The 17,262-nt window shown below is 41.9% G+C and overlaps 1 protein-coding gene across 1 annotated transcript in view; it reads left to right on the top strand.

Moving 5' to 3' along the window:
* MRC2 (mannose receptor C type 2) overlaps positions 1 to 17,262 on the top strand; it is a 105,226-nt gene that overhangs the window by 6,992 nt on the left and 80,972 nt on the right. Inside the window, exons 2-3 of the mRNA XM_029572991.1 lie at positions 9,087 to 9,479; positions 9,872 to 10,045. Coding sequence (XP_029428851.1) covers positions 9,087 to 9,479; positions 9,872 to 10,045 — 567 coding nt within the window. The remainder of the gene's footprint in view (positions 1 to 9,086; positions 9,480 to 9,871; positions 10,046 to 17,262) is intronic.

Consider the following 17,262-nt stretch of genomic DNA (forward strand, 5'->3'; position numbering starts at 1 on the left):
TCCCCCGGTCTTGGCCCTGACTTCAACTTCATTTGCACCCGCCGATTGTGTGCTTCTCTGGGCTGCGAGCAGGTTGGGTGCTGCTCTCAGCCTGCCAAATCTCTACTCCTAAGAACATAAGAATTGCCAAACTGGGTCAGACATCTTTGCAATGAGCGGGAGAGGCTTCACTTACAGCGCCAACCATTAGGGGGCACTCTTCGGCGCCCCCTAATGGTTGGTGCCCTAAGTGACCACCTAGTTCGCCTAATGGGATGCACGGGCCCTGTATGGAGGAGCAGCCTAGCAGTTAGAGCAGGAGGCTGAGAACCAGGGAAACCAGGGTTCAAATCCCATTGACGCTCCTTGTGAACTTGGGCAAGTCCCTTCACCCTCAATTGCCTCAGGTGCAAACTTAGATTGTGAGCCTTCTGGAAATAGGGAGCTACCTCCAGTACCTGAATGTAATCCACTTTGGAGTGCCTGACCAGTCATGAAAGGGGGACTATAAATAAATATCTCCAAACTGTATGTGGTATATGTACATAAGCAGGTAAAGTGTCTTCTATTTAATAACCAGCTGAGCAGAAATTTTATGGACGATGATCTCCAAATCCCATTCTATGCACATGTGCCTTCATGATATTCTGGGATTACAAGCAGACCCAGAGAGATAGGCTTAGGCAACAGAGGAAACTATGGCCAGAGCAATGCAGCAATGCTGCGTGAGGATGGACCACCGCAGTGCCTCTGAATGTGCCAGGGCTGGCTCAGTCCATCCCTCAGTTTCCTTTCCTGAAGTTGATGCTGTTGTTGGGCCAGTAGCTTGTACAGAGGACTGTTAGAGTGCCGGTGAGGTGAGAGAGGGGTCCTCGTCTTGCCTATGGGCACTCCCAAGTTGAACCTGGCCCTTGCTACAAATCCCAGGATGCATTGTACTGGGAATCTGCATGTCCCAATTGGATTAGCATAAGACGGACTGGATTCCAGAATCACTCAGGGCTTGAGCAGTTAAACACTGATGAGGTTGAGGGAGGAGAGTATGCCAGAGAGTGAAACATTTGCAGAGGGCATAGTTAGGAGATCAAGAGATGACTTTACAGGCCCTTTCTGCCTGCTGCTAGACACTGGGCCCTTAGTGACTCATATTCTCAGTGTGTACAGCCAGGAAGAGCCCCCTTAGAGCCAGTGCAGGCAACCATGGCTGCGCCTTATACTTCCCCCCACCCCACAAAAAAAAAAAAAGAAAAAAGTGCATTTTTGAACCATTGTTAAGGATGGAAATTCTATCACCATCACCACTGCTCCCCTCCAGCACATCCTTCTCCCGTCGCCATCAATATGAATTATCCCAGCTCTTTGCTGCTTAGCTCCAGCTGAGGCAAGAATCTCTGACTCAGCAGTTTTGGCACAAGAGTCAGAGTCTGTGTCGAGCTGGAGTTATTGGAAACAGCTGTAATCCTTGATGCTGTATGGGCTGTATCAGGCTGACCTTTGGCCTCCAGGCTACCATAAAATGATCATTTTAAATATTTAGGCCTTTAGAATTATCTTTTCTTTTTTTTTTTTTTTTTTTTACCTTAAATCAATGCATCCCTTTTTTTGGCTTGCATGGTGGTTTCCACATTCCTGCTTGTAGAGAGGGAGGGAGGCTCTACTGTGAGCAAAACTCAGAGGAACAGGCTCCCTGGGCTTTCTCACCCACTTCTGCACCTCAGAAAGCATTTCTAAAATCTCTGTGGTGTAGAGGAGGCTGAGAAAGGTAGAACAAAAATCTTATTTTAGTAAAACCAATTGGCATACAAAAGTCAGAGGCATTTCAGCCTGCCTAACCTAAAATGTTGATGAGGTCTAACTGCTGCCCGTAGATTGGGGAAAAGATATCTTTGAGAACATTGCACGAGGTGATACTGAGTAGTACATGCTGAGTATTTCTGGCCTCTTTAGCCTCCTGCAACAGCAAATGTGCAGTTTCCCTGAAATGTCGTCTCCTTCCTCGCTCTGCGAGCCCTCGGAGAATTTCTAACAATGTCCACAGGCCAAAAGGCCTAGTTCAGCTTTGGCACTTGTAGGATTGGAATTAGCCATGCTGGCTGTCTCGTTGCTGTCTGTATGAAGTGTAACAGCACCTGTACAGAAGGCACACTGGGACTTGGCTCTCCCAGTGCTATTGTTCGCGTCACTCCTCGGCATCTTAAAGTAACTTTCCACTGCCTCCTTGAGAAACGAGCCAGCCGAGCTCCTTGCAACCCTGAAACCACAGAGGGGTGAATCTAAATCCAAGCTATAATTTCCTGAATCTGTGTCTGGCTGTCTTGGCCCCCCTCTTTTCCTGTTACAGGAATCTCTCTGGTCCTCTGTTAAAGGAGAGAATATTTTTGTTAACCTCCCACTGACCTTAGAGTACTGGCTCTGCTTTTGTTCACAGGCCATGAACAGAAATACCTATTTTCAGGGCTATTTCTAACTAAATAGCACTTTTTTATGTATTAACAGATGGTAAACTCCTACACTGAAGCCAGGCCACTGGGTGACCATTTGGGCCAGATTTATAGCTTGTGCACCCCCTCAGGGAGGGGGTGGGGGTGCTGATGGAGAGGACAGTAGTCAGAGAAGGGGACCTGATGGGAGAGAAGGAAAGAAGGTGAGAACCTTATAGGAGAGGAGGTGCCTGGGAAAGGTGTAAGGGGGAAGATGGGAGAGAGGAGGATGTTCAAAGTGGGGTGGGGGGGGGAGATGAGAACCTGATGGGAGAGAGGGATGGTGGTCAGAGCAGGCAGAATGGATGGGAGAGAAGGATGACTTTTTTATAATCTTTTTTTTTTTACAATTTATTATAGACAAAATATAACACAAAACTGGTGATCTGTCTTCACGCACAAAACTTCACACAAGTATAACCTGTGTACCAAATCAAAAGTACAATACAAAGATCACATTTTTAAGCCTACAATGTCTTCAGTATATTATAAAATACAAAAATTCCCAACCCCTCCCCCTCCTTGTGTCTCTTGCGAACCGAATCAGAAACATTATGTAGAACATAAAATATAAAATGATCAATATCCATGGTCAAAGATTTCTCCAGATCCAGAGAATAAGAATACACGATGCTCCCCAACTCCAGAAAGAGCAGAAGAAGATGAGGACAAGCTACCATCAGATCCCTGTACCTCCTACTGAAGTGTTTGTCTCAAGCCATTTTACATAAACAGACCGTGTTTTATCAAACTTTTGTGAAGAATGTTTATAAGCGGTAAACTTGGATACATGGTATGCCAAATTCACCGGAGCAAACAAAGTTTAAAGCAATGGGGCAGAAGATCTCCAGCAGCGAGCTACTACCAAAATCTTTTGTACAGATTTCTGTTGATACATTCATCAATTGGGACCTGCAACAGAGCATGAGTGGGAAGCAAGGTAAATTGCAAATCCAGCAGCGTTTGTAACCAAGTAGTTACCTCTTGCCAATATGATTGAATAAAAGGGCATTCCCATCACAAATGAAAAAATGACCGCCTGCTCCCACATCCCTTCCAGCACTTATCAGAGGAACATAAAGAGAAATGATACAACTGGACTGGGGTGAAGTACCAACGTAAAAGCACCTTCTAACTGTTTTCAACGAAACTAACTGCAATGAGATCCCGACCAATAGATTTCAAAGTACATCTCCATTCCTCCTCAGATAATATCCTCCCCAAGCCTTAATATGTCCGGGCTTAGAGGGAAGGTCCTCATTTAACAGGGTATAACATTTAGACAATACCTTTTGTTACTTATCTGCAGTTCCACAAAAGGATTCAAACATAGAGACTCCCTTGATCATAGCTTAATCCCTTTCCCACATAGAAAATTCCGGAGCTGGAGATATGAGAACATCTCCATATCCGGACGGTCGTAGGCCTGCTGAAGCTCCGCAAAATTTAAAATACCCTGTGCCTCTCAAACATGCTCAATCGGATCTTCTGAATCACTTTTAGTTTCCATAAGTAAAACAAGGAATAAGGCAAACCAGGAAAAAATTCAATGTTATCAAACAGCGAAATACTAAGGGAATCATCTTGGTCCTCTGTTAAAACAGGCTTCCAAATTTTCCAAAGCCCATGAATCTGAGACACCGATGGAGGAACCAGACTTCAACGGTCGCCACGTCTTTCTAGGTTGCCATACTGTCGCCCACGATGGCATACTATCCAGAATCATCTGTTCTGGGGTAACCCACATCTTAGGCAGCTGACTTTTATGCCACTCTAAAATGACTTTGAGATGAGAAGCTGCATGATACCAGATTAAATTAGGGACTCTCAGACCCCCCTGGAGTTTATATTGATAAAGATAATGACTAGTAACCCTAGGAGATTTCCCTTTCTAAATAAATTGCATGATTCTCTTCTGCCACCGCTTAAGCATTGATGTATATACTACTAGTGGGAGACTTTGAAATAAATAATTCAGTCTGGGCAATACATTCATTTTAATGATCGCTATCCTCCCTAGGCAAGAGATGTGATACCAATTCCACTCTCAAGATCCTTATAAATCCATGCTAATAGTGGCAGAAAATTCAACTGAAAAAGATCCTGAAGATCCCTAGTATGTATCCCCAAATATTTTATAGAACCAGAGCACCATTTAAATGGAAATTGTTCCTGTATAATTGTACAGGAAAAACTGGGGTAGTAAAATTAAGAATTTCTGACTTCCCCACTAGAATATGATTGATGTGGACAGAAATAAAAAGTGTAATTTCTGGACTTTGGGTAACATGAGCACCACATATCAATCAGATTCGCTTGAGAAGAGTCAACATTGGAGTTTAAGGTAACATTAGTCACCCTCTACTATAACCGATCCAATAGATTTATCCCTTAAGATGTCAGATAAAGTGTGGTAAAAGAGATTTTGTTGTACCTGCAGTGCATAAACAGAAACTAGCGTACAAAACTCTTTTTCCACTTTAATCACTACCAAAATAAACCTGCCCCCCTGATCTTTATAACAACTTTGAAATTCAAAAATAAAGTCCTTCTGAAAGAGGATACCTGCTCCTGTATATTTAGCAGTTTTAGAACGCGCTGCCCAGTATTGTAATGGGAATTCAAAAGAACGCATTAATAACGCAGAGATGCATTTCTTGCACCAAAACTATTTTGACTTGTAACCGTCCAAGGTCATTAGAAGAAAGGCTCTGTTTCTGGTCCATATTTAAACCTTTTGCATTTAAAAAAAATACTTTAAACTCTGCCATGATAAGAAAAGCAATATAATAAATATGGCTGAAGAAAACCAGGTGCAAGTACCTCAAAAACAAAACACTCTCTGGAATCACATAGAAAACCTGTGAGCAGCGTACATATACACCATCAGCCCGCCCTCCCTACACATGAATCTTCAACCTCAGTAAGTATATCAGAAACACCCATTCCCCCATCCCACCCCTTATAGAATCTGCTCGAAAAAAACAAACAGATCACTGCACAATGCAGGAGGAGGCATCAATGAGACATTGATGCAGAGAGTAATGTTGGAGTTGCATCAAAGGTGAGCATAATGCTTAATGGTTAAGGATAGTAACCGCCGCATCAAGCAAATTACCCCGATGCTGTTTGCCCAGACTGCACAGATCAATGCCTTGTTGGATGTTGTCTGAAATGTGGAAAAGAGGATTTATATTCAGACAACATCCAACAAGGCATTGATCTGTGCAGTCTGGGCAAACAAGCATCAGGGTAACTTGCTTGATGCGGCGGTTACTACCCTTAACCATTAAGCCTTATGCTCACCTTTGATGCAACTCCAACATTACTCTCTGCATCAATGGCAGGGGGTGGCAGGAAATTTGAATCAGTTACCAACAAGGGCCCTGAACTTGGTGGTCGATGAAACAGCTAAGTATGGGAAAATAAGTGTGGGAGCTTGCTGGGCAGACTGGATGGGCTGATTGGTCTTTTTCTGCCGTCATTTCTATGTTTCTATCAGATTCCCCCCAGCAGCAACAGATAAATGAAATATTGACTATTAACACATCAAATATTAAAAAGATGAAAAGTAAGAATGCTAATGGTACATAGAATCTTGGGTAGTAAACAACTCTTCTCACCCCCCTTTCAGTCCACCCGTAGATTAAGACCGTCTCTGAGGGCTAAGTTGAGGAAAGGGAAAGATGCAAATAAAAATAGTCTTAATCCTCAAGTCACCCTATTCAACGTTAATGAACTAGTAGAGATTCTCCGCAATCTCCTTCCTCCTTTCCCAGCTCATTGCCATCGGTGAGACTTCTCCCTGTTCCGCGCTGATGGCGGGTTAGTGGAGGTAGACCCATCTCCAGAAAGGCCACATTGGCTTTGCTTAAATTATTGATGCAATGAGAAACTCCCTTAAAGGAAAACCGATATTTAATGTTCTCTTTACATAATTGAGTGGTAACCGTACGAAACTCCAATCTTTTCTTTATTGTTGTTGGAGAAAGATCAGCAAACACTCTAGACTTCATGCCCATTCCAACTACAGGTAAATTGCTTATGGGCAAGATTATAAATCTTATCCTTCACAGTAAAACTGTGAAAGCAAACTATAATGTCTCTGGGTTTATTATCTGACCGTACACCAAGAGAATGATGGGCCTGGTCCAGTTTAATGGGGATCATGGATGCGGCCTCCTAGGACATGGCTGAGTCAAGAATGCTTCTACAAATCTGTGTTACCACCTATTCGCAATCTTGGTAAGCCAGGGTCTCTGGCACCACACGAAACCGCAAATTATTGCGCCGGGTCCGATTTTCAATATCTTCTAGCTTTTCAGCTAGCACAGTGAAGTCTTTCTGCAATGTCTGATGTTCCATACGCAGGCAAGATAAATCCTCACTGTGAGAGTCCACACGGGTTTCTGTTTCATCTACCCAAGTACCCAAATCTGCTATGTCCTCTTTCATTTCATCCACAATTTCTAGCATTTCCTGCTTATACATTTTGGGGCGGATTTTAAGAGCCCTGCTCGCCTAAATCCGCCCAAAACCGGGCGGATTTAGGCGCTGGGAAGCCTATTTTACATAGGCCTACCGGCGCGCGCAGAGCCCCGGGACTCGCGTAAGTCCCGGGGTTCTCCGAGGGGGGCGTGTCGGGGGGGCGGGCCCGGTCGTCGCGGCGTTTAGGGGGCGTGTCGGCAGCGTTTTGGGGGCGGGTACGGGGGCATGGCTACGGCCCAGGGCGGTCCGGGGGCGTGGCCGTGCCCTCCGTACCCGCCCCCAGGTTGCTGCCCGGCGCACAGGAGGCCCGCTCACGCGCGGGGATTTACGCCTCCCTCCGGGAGGCGTAAATCCCCGGAGAAAGGTAAGGGGGAGGTGTAGACAGGGCCGGGCGGGTGGGTTAGGTAGAGGAAGGGAGGGGAAGGTGAGGGGAGGGCGTTAGAGGATTCCCTCCAAGGCCGCTCCGATTTCGGAGCGGCCTTGGAGGGAATGGGGGTAGGCTGCGCGGCTTGGCGCGCGCCGGCTATACAAAATCCATAGCCTTGCGCGCGCCGATCCAGGTTTTTAGTAGATACGCGCGGCTCCGCGCGTATCTACTAAAATCCAGCGTACTTTTGTTTGCGCCTGGAGCGCAAACAAAAGTAGGCTATTCGCGCTCCTTTTAAAATCCGCCCCTTTAAGATCTTGGCAAAGTTCACTGAACCAATTGTGAAGTTCGGAGCGGGTAGGAAAATCAGAATCCAACATTCCCAATGTAACTGCCTGGCCACGTTCCTCATTTATACAGGCCGCCTCTGCCATGTTGGATGAATCAGCTTCCTGATTAGATTTGATTTTCTGGTATGAAAACTGCTGGAAATCTATAGATTTTTCTTGGCGGACATCAAGAGCATCACCAATAAGAAATATTGAGTTTGGAGGCAAAAATAATCACGGATGCCTGAGATTTTAGGGCGATTTGCTTGCCGGGTATGGGAGCTATCAAATTAAGCAGCCGATAGTCCCGGTGATGTCATTTCCTCCCCTATAATCTTAATTTTTAATGTGTTTTTTAAAATTGTGTGTGTGTATATAGACAGCCAGCCTGAGTTTTCTTGGAGGGTGAGGATTTTGCTGGATTAATTGTGCATGGGTTTTGATAGTAATTTAGTGTAGTATTTATTGTAAATGTGCAGGGTTTTAAATTATTTTTAAGTAGCTATGCTTTGTTTTTTAATTTGATTATATTGGGAAGCCACTTCTGCTCTGCCGTCTGCTTGCCTGCCCCAGTTGCCACCATGTTGGATATGAATGTGTGCAACAGTTTTTTGCATACGCGTGACAGCGAGAGGTGAAGGCCAGAGAAGTCTTTTTTCAGAAATATATATTCACATAAATTTCTTTAATACAAAAATACCTGCTTATATTTATTTATTTTTATTTATTTAAAAACTCTTCTATACCGTCGTTAAGTTATACTGTTCTGTTTAATATACTGTGTAAAAAAAATAAAGTATTTGCATAATTTTAAAATTCTTGGTGCATAATTCCCCGGGCTATAATAGCTACTGCTCACAAGTTACATGCTTGTGCTAATTCATTCCCTTTTTGGGATTGTTCCTCCAAACATAGGGCACTTGATGATTCTCGCTCCAAGGGATCTCATCACAGCCTTTTATTCTGCATCTGAGTTCACAGCCCAAGTTACCCAACCACGCACTCCACAAGCCAAACTCCTGTAAAAGCAGGACTACAAGGCCACGTGTCCTCTGGGGAGATGGGGAGGACCAGGACTGGATCAGCATGACCAGTAGAAATGTAGACAATTGGCAATGCCTCGCTCTAATCAGAAATCATTTGATCCTGTGACTTAGAAATCATGGAACTATCTCATCCAGAGTGACATTGATTTATTTAGGGATTTTTTGCTTTGTTTTGTGTCTTTTTTTTTTTTTTTTTTAAGATTCTTACATGTGATAGGCATCAAGCCCTTGAGAGGAGACAGGCTTGGTATCCCTGTACCCTTCCCTGACCCCTCCAGTCCTAGAGGTGACAGGCTCTGTATCCATGTGCCTACCTCCTGAGCTTTCCAGCCCTAGGGGTAACAGGCTTTAGTTTGCATCACTATGCTAAACATTTCACTTCTTATGTCTCTTCCAGATTCTGACCCGTTCCTGATTTTCAGCAGTGAGCTGCAAGGTTGCTTGGAGAGCCGGGACACCAAAATCCAAGTCTCTAAAACCTGCAACAGCAGCGACCCAGCCCAAAAGTGGCTCTGGGTTTCCCGCAGGCGGCTCTTCAACATCGGCACTTTGCAGTGCATCTCGTCACTTGGCAGGAGCAGCAACTCCAGTGCACCAGTGCTCTTAACCCATGAGTGTGATCATGAGTCCTTCAATGCGACCAGACGCTGTGAGACGCTGATGGATCAGCTCTCCCAGTACCTGCTCACCAAGATGGACAATGCCTCCCAACTGCAGACACCACCCAAGAAGGGCTCCCAGTGGTGGATCTACGGTACCAACCAAAGCGTGTGTTCCAGGGTTTTCATGGGTAAGAACATGATACATGCAAGCCGTGGCCTAAACTCTAATTTATGTTTCAATAGAGAGCACTTTGTCTCATTTGGACCCAGACTGTTTTTTCAAGCGTTACATTACTATGGCATATCAAGAATTAATCATCACTCCATAGCTAAATCCGCCTCAATCCATCATTTTGTATGGCCTGAGAGGAAGGAGTTGGCCAGTGGGAAAATCCAAGTTTGTAAAGTGCCACTGGAGACTACATAAAAACACACAAGGCTTTATAAGAGATCTCCTTCCTGCTGCACTTTGAATTAAGTATTGTCCAATTTCAAGAATCTGTAGGCTCAGCAGCCGATTGGACAATCTCCTGCAGCAACAGTTCACTGATTGGGTTCTCTCTCTCTTCTCTCCATGCAGATATATATACTATTCAAGGAAACTCTCACGGAAGACCATGTGCCATCCCTTTTAAATATGACAACCAATGGTTCTATGACTGCACCAGCATGGGACGCGAAGACGGACATCTGTGGTGTTCCACCACCGTGGACTACAGCAAGGAGGAGAAATGGGGATTCTGTCCTGTGAAGAGTAAGCAGCATCTCTCATGAACTTTACCCCATTCCCTCACAGGTGGTGACAGGGCTGTGCATGCTGGAAAGACTCCCAAGTTCTGTTTCCTGAAGTGTTAATTCCCATTATAACATGGATCTGGGTACTGATCAGTGTTGCTAGATGCCAAAAACTTTTATAGCCTAACCAATCTCGCACCGAGGATGTGTCTCTCAGGGCTACTGCTCAGGAGGGAAGAGTTAGGTCAGCCGTCATAGTTGGTGATTCAATTATTAGGAATGTAGTCAGCTGGGTGGCTGGTGGGCATAAGGATCGCCTGGTAACATGCCTACCTGGTGCGAAGGTGGCGGACCTCAGGTGTCACCTAGATAGGATTTTAGACAGTGCTGGGGAGGAGCCGGCTGTCATGGTACAATCAAGCACTTTTGACATAGGAATATGTGGGAGGGAGGTTCTGGAAGCCAAATTTAGGCTCTTAGGTAGAAAGCTGAAATCCAGAACCTCCAGGGTAGCATTCTCTGAAATGCTCTCTGTTCCACGTGCAGGTCCCCAGAGGCAGGCAGAGCTCCGGAGTCTCAATGTGTCGATGGTGCAAGGAAGAGGGATTCATTTTATAAGGAACTGGAGAACTTTTTGGGAAAGGGGAGTCTTTTCCAAAGGGATGGGCTCCACCTTAACCAGGGTGGAACCAGACTGCTGGCGCTAACCTTTAAAAAGGAGATAGAGCAGCTTTTAAACTAGAGCAAATGGGAAAGCTGACAGTCACTCAGCAGCACATGGTTTGGAGGGAGGTATCTTCAAAGGATACTAATGATGCATTAGAATTAGGGCATCCCAACAGTGAGGTTCCAATAATAAGAAAACTAGTCCAAGTGCCTATAATTAAAAACTCACCTGAGCTAAAAGATTTCAATTTATCCTTGTCAATTGAAAACCAGAATGTAAATACAAACAAAAAACACACTTTGAAATGTTTGTATGCTAATGCCAGAAGTCTAAGAAGTAAGATGGGAGAATTAGAGTGTATAGCAGTGAATGATGACATAGACTTAATTGGCATCTCAGAGACATGATGGAAAGAGGATAACCAATGGGATAGTGCTATACCGGGATACAAATTATATCACAATGACAGAGAGGAGCATCTTGGTGGCACTTTATGTCCAGGATGGCATAGAGTCCAACAGGATAAAGATCCTGCATGAGACTAAATGCACAAATGAATCTTTATGGGTAGAAATCCCTTGTGTGTTGGGAAAGAGTATAGTGATAGGAGTATACTACCATCCACATGGCCAAGATGATGAGATGGACAGTGAAATGCTAAGAGAAATTAGAGAAGCTAACCAAACTGGTAGTGTAGTAATATGGGAGATTTTAATTACCCAGCTTAATCAAAGGGAGTCATTGGTTAACCACACCAATTGAATCGCAACAAACAAAGTGGAAACCAAAAATATATTTGTCTAGCCTTAGAAGGTGTCAGCAAGCCTGTTGTTGTGTAACTTAAAAAAGAAACCAACTGGTCTTATAATCATTCACTTTCTAAAAATCTTTTTAATTCAAAAAACTTCTTTTTTTGTATATTTATATATTAGTATAAAATTGTCCTCTGTCCTCAGAATGTGTCAAAAAATAGACTCTTTATATCTTCCATAAACAGAATTAAAAAGATTTTTAGAAGGTGAATGATTATAAGACCGGTTGGTTTCTTTTTCAAGCTACACAACGTCAGGCTTGCTGACACCTTCTAAGGCTAGACTTAAGTATATTTTTGGTTTCCACTTTGTTGAGATTTCAATTACCCCAATATTGACTGGGTAAGTGAAATATCAGGGCATGCTAGAGAGATAAAGTTCTTGGATGGAATAAATGACAGTTTTAAGGAGCAATTTGTTCAGGAACCAATGAGAGAGGGATCAATTTTAGATCTAATTCCCAGTAGAGCGCAGGATTTGGTGAGAGGTAACGGTGGTGTGACCACTTTGCAATAGTGATCATAATATGATCACATTTGAATTAATGACTGGAAGGGGAACAGTAAGTAAATCCATGGCTCTAGAACTAAGCTTTCAAAAGGGCAACTTTGATAAACTGAGAAAAAATAGTTCGAAAAAAACTGAAAGGTCATCTATAAAGCTAAAAAGGGTGCAACAGGCATGGACATTAGTTTAAAAAAGCAAAAAAACCCCCCAAAACATTCTAGAAGCACAGTCCAGATGTATTCCACGCATTAAGATAGGTGGAAGTAAGGCAAAACGATGACCGGTGTGGTTAAAAGCTGAGGTGAAAGAGGCTATTATAGCCAAAAGATCTTCATTCAGAATTGGAAGAAGAATCCATCAGAAGAAAATAGGATAAAGCATAAGCATTAGCAAGTTAAATGTAAGACGTTGATAATACAGGCTAAGAGAGAATTTGAAACAAGTTGGCCGTAGAGGCAAAAACTCACAAAACTTTAAAAAATATATCCAAAGCAGAAAGCATGCAAGTGAGTCGGTTGGACCATTGGATGATCAAGGTGTTAAAGGGACACTTAGAGCAGATAAGGCCATCGTGGAAAGATTAAACGATTTCTATGCTTCGGTGTTTACTGAAGAGAATGTTGGAGAGATACCTGTTCCGGAGAAGGTTTTCATGGGTGATGATTCAGATCAACTGAACCAAATCATGGTGAACCCGGAAGATGTGGTATGCCTGAAGAGTAGTAAATCACCTGAACCAGATGGTATACACCCCAGGGTTCTGAAAGAACTGAAAAATGAAATTTCAGACCTTTTTCCAATTAATTTGTAACCTATCATTAAAATCATCCAATGTACCTGAAGATTGGAAGATGGCCAATGTGTAACCCCTATGTTTAAAAAGGGATCCAGGGGTGATCCAGGAAACTATAGACCAGTGAACCTGACTTCAGTGTCAGGAAAATCATGGAAACTTTTATAAAGAATAAAATCACCAAACATTTATATAGAGATGGTTTGATGGGACACAGCCAACATGAATTTACCCAAGTGTAGTCTTGCCTCACAAATCTCCTACATTTTTTTTGAAGGGGTGAATAAACATGTGGACAAAGGTGAACTAGTAGATGAGGTGTATTTAGATTTTCAAAAGGCATTCGACAAAGTCTCGCATGAGAGGCTTCTAAGAAAACTAAAAAGTAATGGGAAAGGTGGCAGTGTCCTTTTGTGGATTGCAAGCTGGTTAAAAGACAGGAAACAGAGAGTAGGATTAAATAGTTTTCACAGTGGAAAAAGATAAATAGTGGAGTGCCTCAAGGATCTGTACTTGGACCGGTGCTTTTAAGATATTTATAAATGATTCTGAGAGGAGTACGATGAGTGAGGTGATCAAATTTGTGGATGACACAAAATTATGCACAGTAAATAAATCTCAAGTGGATTGTGATGAATTGCAGGAGGACCTTGCGAGGCTGGCAGATGAAATTTAACGTGAACAAGTGCAAAGTGATGCATATAGGGAAAAATAATCCTTGCTGCAGTTACACAATGTTAGGTTCTATCTTAGGAGTAACCATCCAGGAAAGAGATCTAGGTGTCATAGTGGATACTGGATAGTACATTGAAATCGTCGGCCCAGTATGCTGGGGTGATCAAAAAAGCAAACTGAATGTTAGGAATTATTAGGAAGGGAATGGCAAATAAAACAGAGGATGTCATAATGCCTCTGTATCGCTCAAAGGTTAGACCGCACCTTGAATACTGTTTGCAGTTCTGTACACCGCATCTCAAAAAGGATATAGCTGCACTGGAGAAAGTGCAGAGAAGGGCGACCAAAATGATAAGGGGTGTGGAACGGCTGCTCTGTGAGGAAAGGCTAAAGAATTTGGGGCTGTTCAGTTTGGTGAAGAGACGACTGAGGGGGGGAATATGATAGAAGTCTACAAAATCATGAAAGGACTTGAACAGGTTAATGTAAATTGATATATTTACTCTCTCAGATAATAGAAGAACCAAGGGGCCATGCCATGAAGTTAGCAAATAGCTCATTTAAAAAATATCAAAGAAAATTCTTTTTCACTCTGCATAGTTAAGCTCTGGAATTCATTGCCAGAGGATGTGGTTACAGCAGTTAGAGTAACTGGGTTTAAAAAAGGCTTGGATAAGTTCCTAGAGGAAAAATCCATAAACTGCTATTACTGTAATTAATAAGCAATAGTAGCTTGTGATTTATCTAATGTTTGGGTACTTGCCAGGTACTTGTGACTTGGTTTGGCAACTGTTGGAAACAGGATACTGGGCTTGATGGATCCTTGGTCTGACCTAGTATGGCATATCTTATGTTCTTATGTAATCTCAAAATCTAGCCTCAAAGTAGCCCAAAAACTAAAAAAAAAAAAAAAAAATTTGCACAAAAATTTTTAATAATGCAAGATTCTATACAAAGTCCAGCATTGCATGTGGACAAATTGACAAAAATAACTATGGATATAAAAAAGTTTAAAAACAGGACTAGAAAAGCCTAGAAATTTAGGTTGTCGTGTTCAGTGTTGCCATATCATCTGTACATAGCAACCACTAAATCCAGACAGAAAATAGAGAACTCCTGTGCCAGCACCCTAGTTAGTTTCTCTTTTGCTCCTAAAAATTAAAAGGGAAGTGAGAGATGCAGAAATCAGCATAAAACGGAGAAATATTTTCAGTTGTAAAATAGAAAAAAAGATAAGCAAACAAGTGTTGAGCAATATCTTTTTCATGGACTAAATACATCTGTGACCAGCTTTAAGTCAGTGGGAAGCAGTGGCGTAGCCAGAATTGATTTTCTGGGTGGGCACAAGGTTAACATGGGTGGGCTGTAGGCATGCAGGTCTGAGACCTACTAGTTATTTTCTTATTGATAAATAATGCCATATACTGCACCCTAGAATGGCTTTCTAAGTAATTTGCAACACCCATTATGCATCATGTATGAAACTTTAAAATAATTTACCTCAATTATTTTAAGCACTTACCAGCATTAAAATTTCCTTATTAATCAGAATTTATTTTATATTTATTGCAGTTTATAAATGCACAAGTATAGAAAACAATCAGATCCAATCATGTAATAAAACAAAAATTGTATTCTTTCATGAACCATCTTTGCAGAAAACCAGAAATCTTCATAAATATAATAAAATATAATTAATTATCAGAACAGGTGCAACGCAGAGCTAGAGCTATTCACATTACAACTAACATGAAAAAAAAAATTCAAATTCTGGTGTCACCGCAGCAAAAAATAACCCTCCGCTGCTATTTTGTGAAGTAACACAAACTCTTGCAAAGAAAGAGGCATCTAGAACCTTGCCACACAGTCACAGCACTGACTCTCAGGATTCAAACAACAGCAACCTTATGAAAAAGCAGCAATGTAAATACTACACCAGGCCCTAGAACATTAATACGTCACCTATGGGAATAACAGAACAAGCTGGACTACTACTACAGAGAAACGACATGCTACCAGAAATACTGCATTTCAGTCACACACACAGGCAAAACAGAGACCGATCTTTACCTAATATAGAAATAAGAGATTACAAATTAGAATCAGAAACTTGCAGATAAAACCAAAATAGAAAGCCTGAGAAACTAAAGTCTCTGAACAGTGGAATACTGAAGAGCAAAATACAAAAATATAAGAAATACACATTCCCAAAGATGGCATATTTAAATTGCTACAGAAAAAAGAAAGAGCTTAATATGTTTTCCATCTGAAAAAATATACTTCCAAAAAGACAAACCTCAGAAACAACTTCTTGGCCTCTTATCAACACTCACAATATTTGCTATAATGGTTATTATTAATTTTGTATGTGCTGCATCATCAAGCCTGGCGACGGGCCTACCCGATATTCAAAAGGAGGCCATCCGGTCTTTTAATCATCTCCGGTTAAGGTCCTTAAACATGCACATATTATACATATTGTGATGGAATTTCAAAAGATAATATAAACTCTCATTGAACCAATTACGATGAAGTCGATAATGTGTATTGTTTGAATAAATTTCAATTTTTAAAATTTTTTAACACTCTTCAATCCCAGTATATTAAACTCATGTAATGTGGCATCAGCTCGACACCCGGCCGATGTTTCGCAAAACAGCTTCGTCAGGAGCTGCTGATATTAATCCATTGCCGCCATTTTTAAAGGGATCACCGCTTCGTTCACATACATATTCAAGTTCCTTATGTCTGTTCAAAATCCTATACAAATAAAGATATTTTTGTAAGCTACTATCAAATAACTATAATTTCACTTATCTGGTGTTGGTAGAGAACACTCCAACCTTCTAACAGAGGACGTACATCGTTTCAACAGATTAGAACCCAACAGGAACAGAGACCATCTAAGCGTAAGCTGTCAACTTAAAAGGAGAACGGCAGTATAGGATTTTGAACAGACAAAAGGAACTTGAATATGTATGTGAACAAAAGCGGTGATCCCTATAAAAATGGCGGCAATGGATTAATATCAGCAGCTCCTGACGAAGGTATTTTGCGAAACATCGGCCGGGTGTCGAGCTGATGCCACATTACATGAGTTTAATATACTGGGATTACAGAGATTTTAAAAATTGAAATTTATTCAAACATTACACATTATCGACTACATCGTGATTGGTTCAATGAGAGTTTATATTATCTTTTGAAATTCCATCACAATACGTATAATATGTGCATGTTTAAAGACCTTAACTGCAGATGATTAAAAGACCGGATGGCCTCCTTTTGAATATCGGGTAGGCACATCGCCAGGCTTGATGATGCGGCACATACAAAACTGATAATAATCATTATAGCAAATATTGTGAGTGTTGATAAGAGACCAAGAAGTTGTTTCTGAGGTTTTCCTTTTTGGAAGAATATTTAAATTGCTAATATCTCAAAATATATATATATATATATATATTTTTTTTTTTCCTTTGTTGTCTGATCTTTGTATTTCTCTAATCAGTTGGTCCTGGTCTCTTTTTCCTATTTTTTCTCTTGTCGCTCATTTCCTAATTCCTTTTCAGTGTCTTTCTTCTACCACTGTCGTCTTCCCTTCCACACACACACATACATGCTTTCTCTCACAGACTCCCACACACACTCAAACTCTCACTCTCATATGCTCTCTCCCCCCAATACACAGGCCCACATGACACACACACAAGCTCTCACTTTCTCACCCCTCCCCAGGCTTACATTCTTATGCACACACAGATGCACATCCAGGCACCCAT

The sequence above is a fragment of the Rhinatrema bivittatum genome, chromosome 12 (genome assembly GCF_901001135.1).
Source record: "Rhinatrema bivittatum chromosome 12, aRhiBiv1.1, whole genome shotgun sequence".
Taxonomy (NCBI): Eukaryota; Metazoa; Chordata; class Amphibia; order Gymnophiona; family Rhinatrematidae; genus Rhinatrema; species Rhinatrema bivittatum.